General features: G+C 45.0%; 1 protein-coding gene across 5 annotated transcripts in view; it reads right to left on the bottom strand.

The window, feature by feature from the left end:
- LOC105490657 (glutamate rich 6B) overlaps positions 1-16,118 on the bottom strand; it is a 71,432-nt gene that overhangs the window by 19,286 nt on the left and 36,028 nt on the right. For all 5 annotated transcript variants that reach the window (XM_011756501.2, XM_011756500.2, XM_011756499.2 and 2 more), the window contains 3 exons: positions 12,307-12,395; positions 6,038-6,174; positions 1,490-1,551 (listed from right to left, as the gene is read on the bottom strand). In XM_011756501.2, the coding sequence (XP_011754803.2) occupies positions 1,490-1,551; positions 6,038-6,174; positions 12,307-12,395 (288 nt within the window). The remainder of the gene's footprint in view (positions 1-1,489; positions 1,552-6,037; positions 6,175-12,306; positions 12,396-16,118) is intronic.

Here is a 16,118-nt window from a genome sequence, read left to right as displayed (position 1 = left end):
CGGGGTTTCACCGTGTTAGCCAGGATGGTCTCGATCTCCTGACCTCGTGATTCGCCCGCCTCAGCCTCCCAAAGTGCTGCGATTACAAGTGTGAGCCACCGCACCCGGCTGAGTTTTGTTTTTTAAAGCATTCAACTTAGTTTTCATTTCTTAGCAACAAGTTTCTTTTTATATTCCTTTTGTCCATTTTTATGACAATTGAATTTCGGAACTAGTAAGAATAACTGAAAAACAAACCTAGTGTCTTTTGACAAGTGCTCAACACAACAGTGGGAGCTGAGTGGTTGGAGCTGTGGTGAGGGGCTTCTAGCTGTGTTATCAGCCAACATGTTCTTGGTGGGAGTGAGGATCCCCAGCTCACTGCTTAACGGGGAGGTCAGTTAGGAGAGTGCTGTGTGTCCCACCATTGAGGTCAATACAGGCTTCCATGAGAGCTCATGGGAGGGAACTTAACCAGGCTTTGAAGCTGAGAAGATTTCCACCTCCAGTGGAAGGTAAATCTGTAGCATGCAACGGAGGAATCTCAGCATAAGCACTGTATGGTTGGAAGCTGGAGTGGGGATGGGTTAGTGGTGACACAGGATTCAGGAGAGGCAGGCAGGGCCCGCAGCAGCTATTCCTTAAGAGTGAGGTCAGGGGCATGAATTGGTACTGGGGTAAAAGTACTCTATTGAGAGGGAATCAGGCTGAGACAAGGCTCAGCAAGAAAAAGTACCATGATTGATTAGCTACGTCTCCCATGAATATGGCTGTCATTTTCGTGTTAATTGGGTCCAGTCACCTGGAAGATATTCCATGTTGTAGTTTTGAATGAAGATAGCTTAGTCCCTTCACTGAAGCCTTCCATGATTAGATCCATGAAGCTGATAACTTCCATGATGTGCAAATCTTAATAACTGCACACCAAATGCCTTTAGTCTCTTGGTAAAGGAGCTATTTGTTTTCCAATTTTTGCACTAATATTCCTTTCCTGGAGTACCCCACTCCCCCAAATATGTGTTAGATCCCTTACTGTGTGGTCCCACAGTGTCCCCTTCCCATCATAGGGCCTAACCATTCTATATGGTAATTCCCTACTTTCTTGTCTATCCTTCCAAGAATAGACCAATGAAGCCTGAGAAGCTCACTCTTTCTGGAGCATTCTCTTTCAAAGGAGCTCTGATCTGAGAACCAGAAAACACAGCTGCCCTGGAGAGCATCCTTTTTGGGAAGTAAGACAGTCCACACCACTGAAATGCCAAGGTGACTCGCTCTGTGTTCGGATCCCCCACCTGCCCCTGCCACCAAGAGAGAAACTCACTGGGGCCCTAGACTCTGTCTGTCATGCTCAGTATTTCATCCCTGGCAGCCAGGACCACATTAGCCCTGTGGGCACTGAAGTGAGTGAATGAGCCCTTCCACCTTCTTTACAGTACAGCAGAAGGGGAGAGGTGGTGGGATGCAGACAGGAGAGCCAGCACCTGGTGGAAAATGGTGGCGTGGTGCCTACCTTCACGTCTCCTCTTAATCCATAAGATTGTTTCCTTGAACTTTTCGTAATTTTTCTTCAACCTAAAAGTAAAGTGCATCATCTTTAAAAGCCAAGACTAAATTCACACATACACGCCATTACACACAGTGCAAACAGTACTGAAATCTGTGGAGTCTCTTGCGCAGGTGGAAACGGGGACAATGGCTTTGCTTTCTAGGCCAGTTTTCTTCGAGTCAATGCCCAGGAGCAAAGGGATGGTGCCTGATATCCACTTAGTGCTTCCCTTGTGGTCTGACCCACACCCAGAGCATGAGGCTGAACCCTGAACCCTTCAAAACAAATTCAACGAGGGGAACCTTGGGGGCCGCTGACAGGGCAGGGAGGTCCAAATGCAAGTATGGCCCTGTGAGTTAACTCACACAGCTGGATTTGATTTTCTGCAGCTTGTCTGTATTCCAGTGAAACCCAGAACCATCTGAAACCCCTTTGCATTAGTAGGACACTTTCAAATAGCCTTACTCAAAAGGACTTATCATGAAAGCCACACAAGTCACAGCTCTTCAATGTGATCAAGCCCTTTTCTCCCTCTCATGTCAACACACAGAGTGAGTCATCCTGGCATTTCAGTGGCGTGGACTGTTTTCCTTCCAAATAAGGGTGCTCTCCAGGGCAGCTGTGTTTTCTAGTTCTTAGATCAGAGTCCCTTTGAAAGGGAATGTGCCAGAAGGACTGAGCTTCCCAGGCTTAATTGGATCTGAAAAGGAGGCCTTTGCCATTGCAGATTTTAAATCCTTAGATCAGTTTCCTTGAAGAGGGCATACTAATTTAGCCCAGAGTAACTCCAGGAAGCAAATATCCTTTGCTGGAAAGGGCTGCACTGTTACCTAGCACAGAGCAATAGTTCCCTTATTCGTACCCTAGAAGCAATAGGGAAATTTGAGAATGAGTCCATGGCCCATTTGTACCAAATGTTATTCATTTATAATGCAAGGACTTTTAATGGAATTGAAGTAGTTACCTAGCCTATTGGCATCTGTGAAAAAATAAGGACCAAGAAATGGGTGGAGTGGGGGCCTATCCTTTAGGCTCAGAACAAGATTCCAAACACAGATAAGAGTTACACTCCAGTGAGGGGATCTAGCCAGAGGCACCCAAATCCCTTTTGTGAAGACTGGCTGTTCCTCTCTTGTTTTTTTGCCCACCTTTCCAAGCGAGTGGAATCCCCATCAGCTGGCTCTTCAATACCAGAGACTGGGGTACACTCTACTGTATCCCTAGGGCCTAGATTAGCACATAATAGGTGCACATGAAGTATCTGTTGAAAGCAATCAGGTTAGAATCAGCCTTTGACACAGGCGTAAATGGGAAGAGAGGGAGGAAATGGCACAGAGGCAGTGGGATAATGTGTAGAGATATTATTTGGTGTTTGTTTTTGCTGATCCAAAAGCTTGGGAGTTCTTTGTGTTTTTGCCTTCCCACTTCCCAGAGAAGCCTTGGGGATCTCTTGCCCCATGTCTCTACTGAGTCCATAGTGGAAGTTGCTGGTAGTCAATCTCTTCCTGACTTTTGTGAACACCTGAACTTGCCCATGTGATAGGTAGGGCACCTTGTTTCACACAGCCTGTCCCTGGTGCCACTGCTGGACAGTCTGCAACAGACCCATGGGGGCACAAACACATACCTGGCTCTCCAGGTTTCTGACAGTGGATAAAGGAAAGAGCAGGCTTCCATGCTGAGAGCATGCCTGCACCACAGGCTGGGTGTATGTATGACATAGTTTGGCTGTGTCCCCACCCAAATCTTATCTTGAATTCCTATGTGTGGAGAAAGGAACCCAGTGGGAGGTAACTGAACCATGGGGGCATCTTTTCTATGCTGTTCTTGTGATAGTGAAAAAGTCTCATGAGATCTGACTGTTATTGAATTTCCCTGTACAAGCTCTCTTCTCTTGTCTGCCACCATGTGAGATGTGCTTTTCACTTTCCACCATGATTCTGAGCCCTCCCCAGCCATGTGGAACTGTAAGTCCATTAAATCTCTTTCTTTTGTAAATTACCCAGTCTTGGGCATGTCTTTATCAGCAGTGTGAAAACAGACTAATACAGTAAATTGGTACCAGTAGAGTGGGGTGCTGCTCAAAGATACCTGAAAATGTGGAAGTGACTTTGGAACTAGGTAACAGGCAGGAGTTGGAACAGTTTGGAGGCCTCAGAAGAAGACAGGAAAATGTGGGAAAGTTTGGAACTTCCTAGAGACTTGTCGAATGACTTTGCCCACAATGCTGACAAAAAAGTCCAGGCTGAGGTGGTCTCAGATGGAAATGAGGAACTTGTTGGGAACTGGAGCAAAGGTGACCCTTTTATGTTTTAGCAAAGATATTGGCAGCGTTTTGCCTGTGCCCTAGAGATCTGTGAAACTTTGAACTTGAGGGGGATGATTTAGGGTAGCTGGTGGAAGAAATTTCTAAGAAACAAAGCTCAAGAGGTGACTTAGGTGCTGTTAAAGGCATTCAGTTTACTAAGGGAAGCAGATCATAAAAGTTCAGAAAATTTGCAGCCTGACAATGCAATAGAAAAGAAAATTCTATTTTCTGAGAAGAAATTCAAGCCAGCTGCAGAAATTTGCATAAGTAACAAGAAGCCGAATGTTAATCCCCAAGACAATGGGGAAAATGTCTCCAGCGTGTCAGAGGTCTTCACAGCAGCCCCTCTCATCACAGGCCTGAAGGCCTAGGAGGAAAAAATGGTTTCATGGGCCGGGCCCAGGGTCCCTGTGTTGTGTGCAGCCTAGGGACTTGGTGCCTTGCATACCAGCTGCTCCAGCCATGGCTGAAAGGGGCCAACATAGAGCTTGGGCCGTGGCTTCAGAGGGTGCAAACCCCAAGCCTGGACAGCTACCACATGGTGTTGAGCCTGTGAGTGCACAGAAGTGAAGAATTGGGGTTTGGGAACCTCTGCCTAGATTTCAGAGGATGTATGGAAACTTCTGGATGCCTAGGCAGAAGTTTGCTATAGGGGTGGGGTCCTTATGGAGAATCTCTGCTAGTGCGGTGCAGATGGAAAATGTGGGGTCAGATCCTCCACACAGAGTCCCTAATGGGGCACCACCTAGTGGAGCACTACTGACAGCTTGCACTGTGCATTTGGAAAAGCCTCCGACACTCAATGCCAACCCGTAAAAGCAGCTGGGAGGGAGGCTATACCCTGCAAAGTCACAGGGGCAGAGTTGCCCAAGACCATGGGAACCCACCTCTTCCATTAGTGTGACCTGCATGTGAGACATGGAGCTAAAGAAGATTATTTTGGAACTTTAAGGTTTAATGACTGCCCTATTGGATTTTGAACTTGCATGGGGCCTGTAGCCCCTTCATTTTGGCCAATTTCTCCCAGTTAGAACAGCTGTATTTATCCAATGCCTGTACCCCCTTTGTATCTAGGAAGTAACTAACTTGCTTTTGATTTTACAGGCTCATAGGCAGAAGGGACTTGCCTTATCTCAGATGAGACTTTGGACTGTAAACTTTTGAGTTAATGCTGAAATGAGTTAAGACTTTGGGGGACTGTTGGGAATGCATGATTGGTTTTTGAAATGTGAGGATATGAGATTGAGAGGGGCTGGTAGTGGGATGATATGGTTTGGCTGTGTTCCCACCCAAATCTCATCTTGAATTCCCATGTGTTGTGAGAGGGACCCAGAGGGAGGTAATTGAATCATGGGGACAGGCCTTTCCCATTCTGTTCTCGTAATAGTAAGTCAGTCTCATGAGATCTGATGGTTATCATAAGGGGCAGTTTCCCTGAAAAAGCTGTCTTCACTTGTCTGCCACCATGTAAGATGTGCCTTTCACCTTCTGCCATGATTGTGAGGCCTCTTCAGTCACATGAAACTGTAAGTCCATTAAATATCTTTCTTTTGTAAATTGCCCAATCTTGGGTCTTTATCAGCAGCATGAAAATGAACTAATACAGTGTACAAATGGCTGGAACATTTTGTGACCTGGGGCCTTGCCAGCTAGAAAGACCTGGTGCCAGTGACACAGGTCTACAATAACCTTAAAGGGGCCCTGGCCGTAACCCCAGGTTAGTGAAGCTCAAGGCTCTCCCTCCTTCAAGATGCATGGAAAAACATTAGCTCAGCTAGTGTGAAGCCAGGGAATTTGGTGGGCGGTTGCCCCAGGTGACTCCCCGATGTCTTCTCCTTAAGTGCCAGGGGTCTGAACTTTGTTTCCTAGACTTTTGTACAAATTCATGGTCCCTGCAAGCCTTTTCTTGCCCTGAATATCCAGCCTCTGTCACCATCTGCCTTGATCTTATCCTGTACCTCCCATGCTTGCAATGTCCTTGCTCTTGAGTTTGATTTTGGTCTAGCAGCTGGATCATTCTGCACATTTGACCCCTGGATCTTACCCTTTCCCTGTGGTTGACCTGTTCCTGGTCCTTGACTCAGGGAACCTGTCTGGTCCTGACTTTGCTCTTTTTGTTGATGGCTCAATTTACATTTTCCCTGCTGCCACCTCTGGCATACCCAAATCCACTGACCAATCACTTGGCCTTACCAGTTACTTACATAATTAACAGTTTCCATCTGTTTTCACTTTCCAGTAGCCTAGTTAGGGGAATGTCAAAATCCTCTTCCAGTTCATTGCGAGCAGCCATTTCTTTGATTATTGTTTTAAATACTGTCTGATAGGAGCTGTTCAAAAACTATAAAAGGATCAAAGAATGAAATATTCGGAAAATGGAAATTAACGATTTATTAGTTAATCACTTTTCTGACTCCCAAAGGTACTGTGTGACACTTCAACATATTATTCTAAAAACACAAAAATAGGAACCAGGGGAAGGGGGAGGGAGGGCAACAGAAAGGATAGTTAATGGCTGCTGGGCTTAATACCTAGGTGATGGGCTGATCTGTGCAGCAAACCACCATGGCACACGTTTACCTATGTAACAAACTTGCACATCCTGCACCCTGAATTTAAAAGTTGAAGATAAAAAAACAAAAGGAAAAAGAAAACAGGACCCATAGGATGGTTAGCAAGAATTCTTTTAAAGAGTATTTCCGTTATCATACCCTCTTCTTTTCCTCAATTTCCTTAAAAATTTTTTTAAACATCAGTATGCCAAAAAATCTTTGGAGAACATACAATTATCTTCTTTTTCCAAATGTGGAGATGGCTATGGAATGTAAAAATGCTTCCATGCTTTAAGAGCATAACAGGTTTTCTGCATTCTACAAATGGCCAAGCTCCCAGTGGTGATTTATTTATTCAATGTGAAGGATGAGTCTTCAGAAAAGTAGCATAGTGCCTCGTGCATCACTGCATTAGGCAGTTTTGCTTTTAAAGATTCTTCCAAAGTAATGACATTACAAGCTGCCTTTTTTTTTTTTTTTTTTTTTTTTTAAGATGGAGTTTCAGTCTGTCGCCTAGGCTGGAGTACAGTGGCACAATCTAGGCTCACTGCAACCTCCGCCTCCCGGGTTCAAGTGATTCTCATGCCTCAGCCTCCTGAATAGCTGGGATCACAGGCGTGTGCCACCATGCCCAGCTAATTTTTGTATCTTTAGTAGAGATGGGATTTCACCATGTTGGCCAGGCTGGTCTTGAACTCCTGGCCTCAAGTGATCTGCCTGCCTCCGTCTCCCAAAGTGCTGGGACTACAGGTGTGTGCCACAGCACTTGTCCACAAGCTGCCTTTTTATTTGACCAGTTGGATCATTCTTTCCCATGTCTGTGCTGCTGACCAGGATCAACCCATAGGTGGGTCCTCACCGGAGTTTCTGTTTTGGATCTCTTTTGATGGAAAGTGAAGCAGGCTCCTTAGAGAGGACAGCCAGGGATTGGTCATGTTGCCTATTTGCTCACCAACAGGCTGAGATTGCTGTTGTTCAATGTGTGATCATGGAGAATATACCATTAACTCACTAGCTTCCTACAGCAAGTGAAAGACCAACATATCCGAAGTTGCACATGATCTGGGACAGATGCAAGGATATGGCTTATGGCTGGCCAGTGTTTCTAGGTTGGGGGAAAGCTGGGGTGATTTAGGTCTGGCTTGCCTGATTCTTAGCCTCTGAGCCCCGTCTCTCTCTATTTCTTGAGTCAGTGCTTCAGGACAGGTTGGGGTGAAGACCTTTGCTGCCCATATTCCTGCCTCTAAATTCCTCATTGTTGACAGTCCCTCCTTTGGGATGAAGTGACTTTCTGTTCACCTAGGCCAGTGATCTATCCCCATTGGGTTTGCATTTTATGTTCTGTTCTTCAGAAAATAGCATCTGTTGTGGTCTGCTGGATGGCCGACCACCTGGGTGGGTTGTACTCTAGACTGTGCCACCCCACTCTATGAAACCAGCATATGTGACATCTTACGGGGTTTACTCCATTTGCTTGCCTAGCCTACAGAATGGAACCATCCCCATCATCGTGGTAGGTGTATTTGGCACCTCAGTGATGAGGTCTCCCAAGCCCAGAGACTTCTCCTGGGTTAATATCTGGTTCTTGGAGCCAAAAGAATTCACCGCAAGGGTTGCGATGCATAAGTATGTCATTGAAATAAAAAATGAAGGCTGGGCATGGTGGCTCACACCTGTAATCCCAGTACTTTGGGAGGCTGAGGCGGGTGGATCACTTGAGCCCAGGAGTTCAAGACCAGCCTGGGCAACATAGTGAGACGCTGCCTCTATAAGAAAAAAAACAAATCAAGCATGTGATAGTAAGTTAAAAATAGCAAATGAATCAAGTTGTCAGAATAACTGAACTATAGGTTGATAGACCCCCTCCAAATAGGAGGGCTTTAGCTTCCTCTCCCCAGTTTGTACCCCTCTGGTTTCTGGTAGTCTCTCAAAATGTGCCTCAGAAGTTTACTTAAACAAGTCTTGCAGCTGCAGATTCTGTGTGGCATTCGCCCCACTGCAGCCACAGGTTCCGCGTGGCATTCGCCCCATTGCAGCTGCAGGTTCCATGTGGCATTCACTCCATTCTTCTTCTCCTGCTCTGACCCACTTGTCCATATCTATCACCTACCATGTTGCTTGCAGATGTGCTGCTTTGCCAAGCTGCATCACTGCCTATCCTGGGAATGCAGTGTCTGTGCCACACGTGCTGCCACAGCACCCTGAGCATTCAATCCTTGGGGAAGAGAGTGGCACAGAGACCAGGGGGAAAGGACTCCTCAGCCCTGGGAGATACTTTTTCACTGGGACTCTGGAGTAGCACTGCTGTGTCTAGAGTTTCACAAGGTGTACCATGACTAGTTTTCGTAAGTGACTTCACACGTTAGTCTTTACACCCTAATCGTAGGGGTCCTATTTCCATCTATGGCATTTAGATAAGAAGATATGGTATCATTCCCTCCAACCATTTTTTTTTTGGATTCTTCCTTGCTTACCAAAAACTATTCTCCACACTAACTGCAAACCAAGAAAGCTCCTAGGCTCATGTGTAAACACCAGCTAATGCTGGAATGCTTGTACGAGTTGAGGCACACGGGGTTTTGTCTACCTGCAGTAGTCATACAAAAAAATGCCCTGTGATCCTCTCCCCATCTAAGGCTTCAGCTGTATGCTAAGGATTCTATTATGGATGAATTGTGTTTCCCCACTTCCCTGCCACCCAAATTCGTATGTTGAAGTTCAATACCTTAGACTGTGATCGTTTGGAGATAGGTTCTTCACAGAGGTACTCAAGTTGAAAAGAGGTCCTTAGGGTGGGCTCTAATCCAGTATGACTGGTGTCTTTACAGCAAGGGGAAATGTGGACATAGAGACATGCATGGAGGGAGAATGGGGTGAATAGACGTAGGAGAAGATGGCCATCTACAAGTCACGGAGAGAGACCTGGGCCAGATCCTTCCCTCACAGCCCTCACAAGGGCCAGATCCTTCCCTCACAGCCCTCACAAGGAACGAACTCTGCTGACACCTTGATTTCAGATTTTGAGTCTCCAGAACTATGAGATAGTAAATTTTGTTGTTCAAGTCACTCAAAGGTGGCACTTTGTTAACAATAGGCCTTAGCAAATGAATACAGATTCCAAATAAAAATCTTTAGCCAAGAGCTTTCTCCCAGGACCTAGATTGTGTATTTCTGGTTTTCAATTGAACTTCATCTGGATATCTTATAGGAACTTAACACTCAGTGTGTACCAAATAGAATTTTCTATCTTACCCTACAAATATACCCTTCTTCTCCTCTTCAGCTTTCCAGCCTATAGAGTAGAAATCCATACCATGTCATGGCAGCTGTGCTGGGCACTGCCCTGAGCTGCCAGGCTTTCCCATGTGTTCATCTGCTACATATTACTAATCTTCCTGCCCTCAGCCTCTCCCCTCCAATTCATCATCCACAAAGCTACCAGAGTGACCTTTAAAAAAGGAAATTTGACCCTGTCCGTGGAGAAAGGACTCAGTATTGTTGGGGGCTTTGGCTAGATCTCCTATGCCATATTGTTTCCCCCAAATAAATTCCACATAGTTTTAAAGAGATCCCTTAGATAGCTAGAGGAGCACATAAATTAATTATGAAAATTATTTTGAGGAGTGAAAAGACCTCTCTACACATGAAACAATACTTAGTAATCAGAAAAGAAAATATAGATACATGCGACTACCTGCACATAAAAAATGACCCTGTCGTGGACAATACCAAGAAGGTTGGAAAACAAAATACAAACTGGAAACAAATTTACATGTATGTCAGAAAAAGAATTAAGTTCTTTCATATATTAAAAGCCCTCACAAATCAGAAAGAAAGAGAAATAAGCAACTTGGTAGAAGAGAAGACAACACCAACTGGCCACTCACAGAGAGACACAAATGTCCAATAATTGTGAAAATGCCTAGCACCTTTCTTAATGGAGGAGATGCAAAAACCAACAATGAGATGCTATTTTCACCCTATCAGATGGGCCAGAATTATGTCCCTTGGTGGTCGAGGATATGATGAAGGAGGCCTTCTCATGCCCTCTAGGTGGGAATAGGAAAATGGTACGACTTAATGGTGGGGAAATTTGTCAATGCTTTTTGAGTTAAAGATGCAGATAGTTCTGGTTCCAGCATCAACTGCTAGAAATTTATTCTTTACATACGCTTGCATTTGTATGTAATAATATATGTACAATTCATTGCATTGAATATATATATATATTTATATGTACACACATATACACACACACACACACACACAAAAGACAAGACTGGAAACAAGTTAGACATCCATTGACAGGGCGCTAGTTAAATTATGGTACAAGATGTAATGGAATACCAAAGCTTCCGAAATATGTTATTAAGGGAAAAGTAAGTTATAGAACAGAACGTACATCATGATTCCATTTGTGGATATGCGTGTGTTTTAAAAGACATCCATATGTATGTATATATGCGTTAAAATTTCCAGGATACATAAAGAGCAGTATACAGCAGTTATTTTATTAAAGTAAGGAAGTAGAGGCTTGAAACATTTATTTCATAGCCTTCTTTACTACTTCAATATTTTAAAATGGTGCGCACATGGTAGCTTCTCAATGTAAAAGCTAGATAGTTTTAGGGAGTTTGAATCAAAATACTTAAAGAAATTAAAAACAAGTCTGATTGTGTCACATTCTTGCCTAAAATCCTTTAGTAGCAAAGTCCTGGAATGTCACGGTGCTTGTGATGAGAGCTCCCCTGCTCAGCCCACCTGTCCCAAGGAAAACTCTGGAATGCTCCCAGGTCTGCTATGTCCTTCCAGAACACACACAGAGATGTGTCTGTCACCTGAGAATTCAGTGCCACATGATATAGCTAAACATCAATGGACAGGAGCCTTGAAGTTTTCTGAACAATTTGTGTCTAATTAAAACAATTCCTTCAGGTTTCAACTCTAGTTGAAAAATCTTTCCAAAATGCCTGAGTTTACTTTCCTGCCTTTGTAAATCCAAAGCAGTAAATCTAAATTTATGTCATTTTTTTTCTCCCTTCATTGTAGTATTTCAGTAAATCTTAGTAATATGGTGCTTTATAGAGGCAAGTATAGAATTTAGGGCTAAATATGAACTGAGACCAGAAAATTTCTCAATTAAAAACATTTTAACAATGAAACATTTAGTTTTTTTGCCTTTTCTTTTATAAATTTAGGAAAACATGTCTGCTTAACTTTGGGTTCCAGAGACACAAGATTTCATTTTTAGGATTGTAGTCAGCACCTACAATCTGAGAGGTCTTAGCAGGCGAGGCCAGGATACATAATAATGCTTCCCTCAGAATCAGCATGGAGTGCAAGCCCTAGAGGAAGCTGATACAGGAAATTTGAGCCACTAGGCTGCCCCCCATAGACAAAACATTCATGTGGCATATTTACAAAATTGTAACAAAAATTTTGTCTTAAAGACAAGAAAACATCCAGTGGATGTAAGGCTTATTGAAACCATGATGACTCCCCCATGTCCCCTCTGGTGATTGGGAACAGCTGGGGAGAGCACCCTGTTGAATTTCCAGGGCTGGTTCTGTGTCTCTCTGCGGGGTGGTCATGGTCACAGGCCTGCAAAGATGGGAGAGAAACACCACTGCTATTTGCTGTGGTGCCTGCCTGGAGTAGAGAGGTTAGCATCTGGAGTTTTCTGTCTTGCCAGGTTGCCCCATCTACATAGAGGGAGTAGGCTTTCCTTGGGGTTTTTCTGTCTATGCTTGTTGGAGTTTCTGGGTTGCTGTCTTTAACACCCAGTCTGGGGTATATGAGACAAAAAGAAAACCCAGGTCCTCAGATCCCAAGACCTCAGCCAGCTTGCCTGGGCTGGGCTTGGGCCACCCTGCTCTAACATTTGGAGCGGGGGCCGGGTCTCAAGTTTTTATCCAACTTACGTGTTCATCTAAGTCCTCCGCTTCCAGCTTGTCAATGGACTCATCTGTTATACCATCCCAAAAGTTCTCTTTAGAAGCAAACTCCATGACTTTCAGTTTTGGAAGGAGCATCAAAAGGAAGGGCATGTGGAAAGAAAACCAAAAACATAAAAAATTTAAAACGAATAGAAATAGATTGATGGTATTTACCTTTGCCCTTCCAAAACATGCATACATCATCAATGATATATTAAATAGGTTAATCACATGACCTAAAATTCAACTTGGGAGTACTAATAAAATAGGAATAAGAGGGTCAGTTTCAGTGGCTGACTTAAGAAAGCAAGTGTGTGCTCCTGGTGGCTGGTGAGGGTCAGTCTGACAAAGTGGTCTTTGAATGAGTCCCGAGTGAAGTCAGGAATGCACAGGCAGAAGGCCACATTCCAGCAGAGGACAAGGAGGTGCAAAAGCCTTGAGGTGAGTGTGGGAGGGGCGTGTTTGACACGTGGCCGGGGGAACCCTATGGTATGCCCGCAGTAGAGTAGACATGAAGTTGCACATCCTGAGGGGAGGTCAGAGAGGAGTCAGGGGCGGGTGAGGGAGGGAGGAGTAGGTGGGCAGGTGGTGGGCTGGGGCCAGCTTTCAAAGGACCTTGTAGGCTATGGGAAGGACTTTAGATTTTGTTCTGAGGGAGACTTATTCCGAGTGTGATTTTCACTTGGAAATTTCAAGAAATATAGCTGTCTTCCACCAGGCTTGTCAAAATTTGCCAATTTCTAGAATTGCATATGATTCATTATTACTAATCAGAGCATAAGAGATGAATCCCCGAGCCAGTGAGCTGGATGGAGAACGTCTTCCAGAGACAGTGAATGCCCTTGTTCCTACAAAGGTCAGCGGCTGCCTGGTGACTCTCCGGGCCAGAAGAGTAGCTTGGAGCCTCCAGGGAGCTGGGGTGCAAGCTGAGTTGTGGAACTGATCAGTACAACTTGGGCCTCTCTTCCATACTCCTGGGAAGGTGATTCTGAGAGAAGAACTCAGAGGAAGTGGCTCTGGCATGATAATTGGGCCCCCAGGAAAATGATGGTGGCCGATTGGCTCAGCTTCTGATGACACCAGCCCTTTCCAGCTAGCCCCTCCGGAGAGCCTGGGAACCCTGCCAGGTTGGCCCTAGACTGATTTTGTGTCCTTCTTATGCCTTTGGGGACAGAGATGGGATGTTCTTTGTGATCTCTACACATTACTTTTGTTGTTCTTCCCAATTTTGGCTCTGTGGCAAAAACTCTGACTCCTTCAGGCTCCTCCTGGGATGGAGAATTTTACTGAGCTGGGGCTGCCTTTACCCACACAGGCCTGGGGCCTCTCTGCTTGCAAACCTTCTCCTGCAGCCTTGGCTTGTGCCTGACAGACTTGCCGCGTATGAGGTGGGCCCCACGCTTCCAGAATTCCCTGGGAATTCTTCCATCACTTCCCACAGGTGCACACAATGCCACCCCCCCGGCATACCCACGACAGGGTAAAGGCAAGTGCATGCTCAGCTTGATTCTAAAAACACTGTGTGTTCCTGAACTGTCTGCCATGGAAATGACCAAGGAAGTATTAAAAAAAACCATGGAGGAAAACCCAGCAAGAATCCTTGGGAATTCAAGCAAGCACTGGGGAAGCTCCTTGTGGGTGGCAGTAGAGAGGAGAAATGAATGAACTGGTAGAAAAGGGGCCTGAGAGACCAAGGAGCAGGCTGTTGTGGAAGATGCTCTGAGACTGCCGCAGATGTGCCTGTCCGAGATGGAGATGAGTACGGCTGTGGCCTGGTAACTCAACAACTTCCCATCATTTGCGATTGCCATATCTTAGTAGTTTTTTAAATTTTTGAATAATGCATATTGAATAATAATGTGAGGTGGTACAAAAGGAGGTGTTTATCACGGAAGAAGGTGAACTTGGCAGCGCTGAATACTCAACAGTGGTGCTCAGGAGCATTCGATTCAAAGTAATAAGTAAGCTTATTAACATGGCTGGGCACTGTCAACATGTCAAGTGTAAATAAGCAGTATCATAGCTGTCACTGGGACTGAGTGAGAAGAAAAAGCCTTATTTCTAATTAACTTTCCCTTTGGGGACATCTGTCAACCTCTACCTCTCTTCTAGTGATATCATTATCTCCTCCTGAAGTCACTCTACGGGAGGATGGGAAGGGCCGGGGGGAGTCTCAGGCCAAGTTCGAGTGGTGGTTCTGTCGTCCGGAACCTGGGGCACTTCCGGCATGTCACTGTTGTGTGTCCCCCTTGCACCCCAGCTCCGTATCTGTGCAATGGGACAATAAGACTCATCTTGAGGGTGGCTCAGAGGACTAGTGCTAATGTAGGTCAATGCTAGCACACACTGTTCCCCAGGTGGAGCACGTCTTCCCATGGTCTGATTAAAAACAAATCTTTTTTTTTTTTTTTTTTTTTTTTTTGAGACGGCCTGTTGCCAGGCTGGAGTGCGGTGGCATGATCTTGGATCACTGCAACCTCTGCCTCCTGGGTTCAACTGATTCTCCTGCTTCAGCTTCCTGAGTAGCTGGGATTACGGGCACATGCCATCATGCCCAGCTAATTTTTGTATTTTTAGTAGAGACGGGGTTCTCCCATGTTGGCCAGGATGGTCTCTACCTCTTGAGCTCGTGATCCGCTGGCCTCAGCCTCCCAAAGTACTGGGATTAAGAACAAATCTTAACTCTTCCTTCTTCAAGTGCCTCTCCTCTACCATTTTTCTTTTTTATGTAAGGAAAGTTTTAGGGACAGGGTCTGTCTCTGTAGCCCAGGGTGAATTGCAGTGTTGTGATCATGGCTAACTGTGACAATACTCCCACCTCAGTCTCCTGAGTAGCTGGGACTACGGGCACACACCACCATGCCTGATTAATTTTTAAATTTTTTGTAGAGATGAGGTCTTGCTATGTTGCCCAGGCTAGTCTCAAACTCTTGGCCTCAAGTGATCCTTCCTTCTCGGCCTCCTAAAGTGCTCGGATTACAGGCATGAGCCACTGCACCCAACCTCTTAACATTTTTCTTGACTGAACGATCGTTCTTGAATTTGGGATAAATGAGCTGTGTGTATTTGCCCTGAGGGGTTAATATTATAATTCCCACATTATATGACAAAGATTCTTTGCTTGACCAAACTTTAGTCGGGCTCCCGAATCTTTTCCTAGGCCCGTCTGTGCACTTCCTTATAAAATCCAGTTTTAGCAAGAACCCTGCTAAGTTGGTTTAACAAGAACCCCTACCCTCAATATCTGCTCTCCCTCAATATCTAATGAGGTTCTTCATCCTCCACCATCATCTGGTTAATATCTGATCACCTGACCCATCTTCAGCAAGAATCCGATTAGGTTGGTTTATTCAGAATTCCCCATGCTTTCCTCTTAGTGATTTTCCATCCACTGACCTCTACCCTGCTCCTTGGGTATAATTTCTCACTTGCCCACGCTGTATTTGGACTTGAGCCCAAGCTCTTTCCCCTCCTGCAAAATCTCATTGCTGTGGTCTCTAAACTTACCACAGTGGTTCTGAATAAAGTCTACTTACTGGGCTTTAACAAGTATCAATGAATACTTTTTTCTTTAACAGTAGATGAGGAAAGGTTGGGGAGAAGCAGTAAGTGACTAGCCCAGAGCTATCTCTGAGAAATGAGCAACCCAGTGCCTCTGATTGACAAGCACACAGATGAAACTCGATCCTGTTTTCACCTTCTCCATGTTTCACAGTGAATTCCCTACTATCCTAGGCAGATGGCTAAAGGGTCAGGTTAGGCTGGTGGCTGCTGTGGGTACAAATCTATAAACTTTT

This window comes from Macaca nemestrina, chromosome 16, assembly GCF_043159975.1.
Source record: "Macaca nemestrina isolate mMacNem1 chromosome 16, mMacNem.hap1, whole genome shotgun sequence".
NCBI classification, from domain to species: Eukaryota; Metazoa; Chordata; class Mammalia; order Primates; family Cercopithecidae; genus Macaca; species Macaca nemestrina.
The sequence above is the reverse complement of the archived record's forward strand: the minus strand, read 5'-3'. Positions and strand labels throughout refer to the sequence as shown.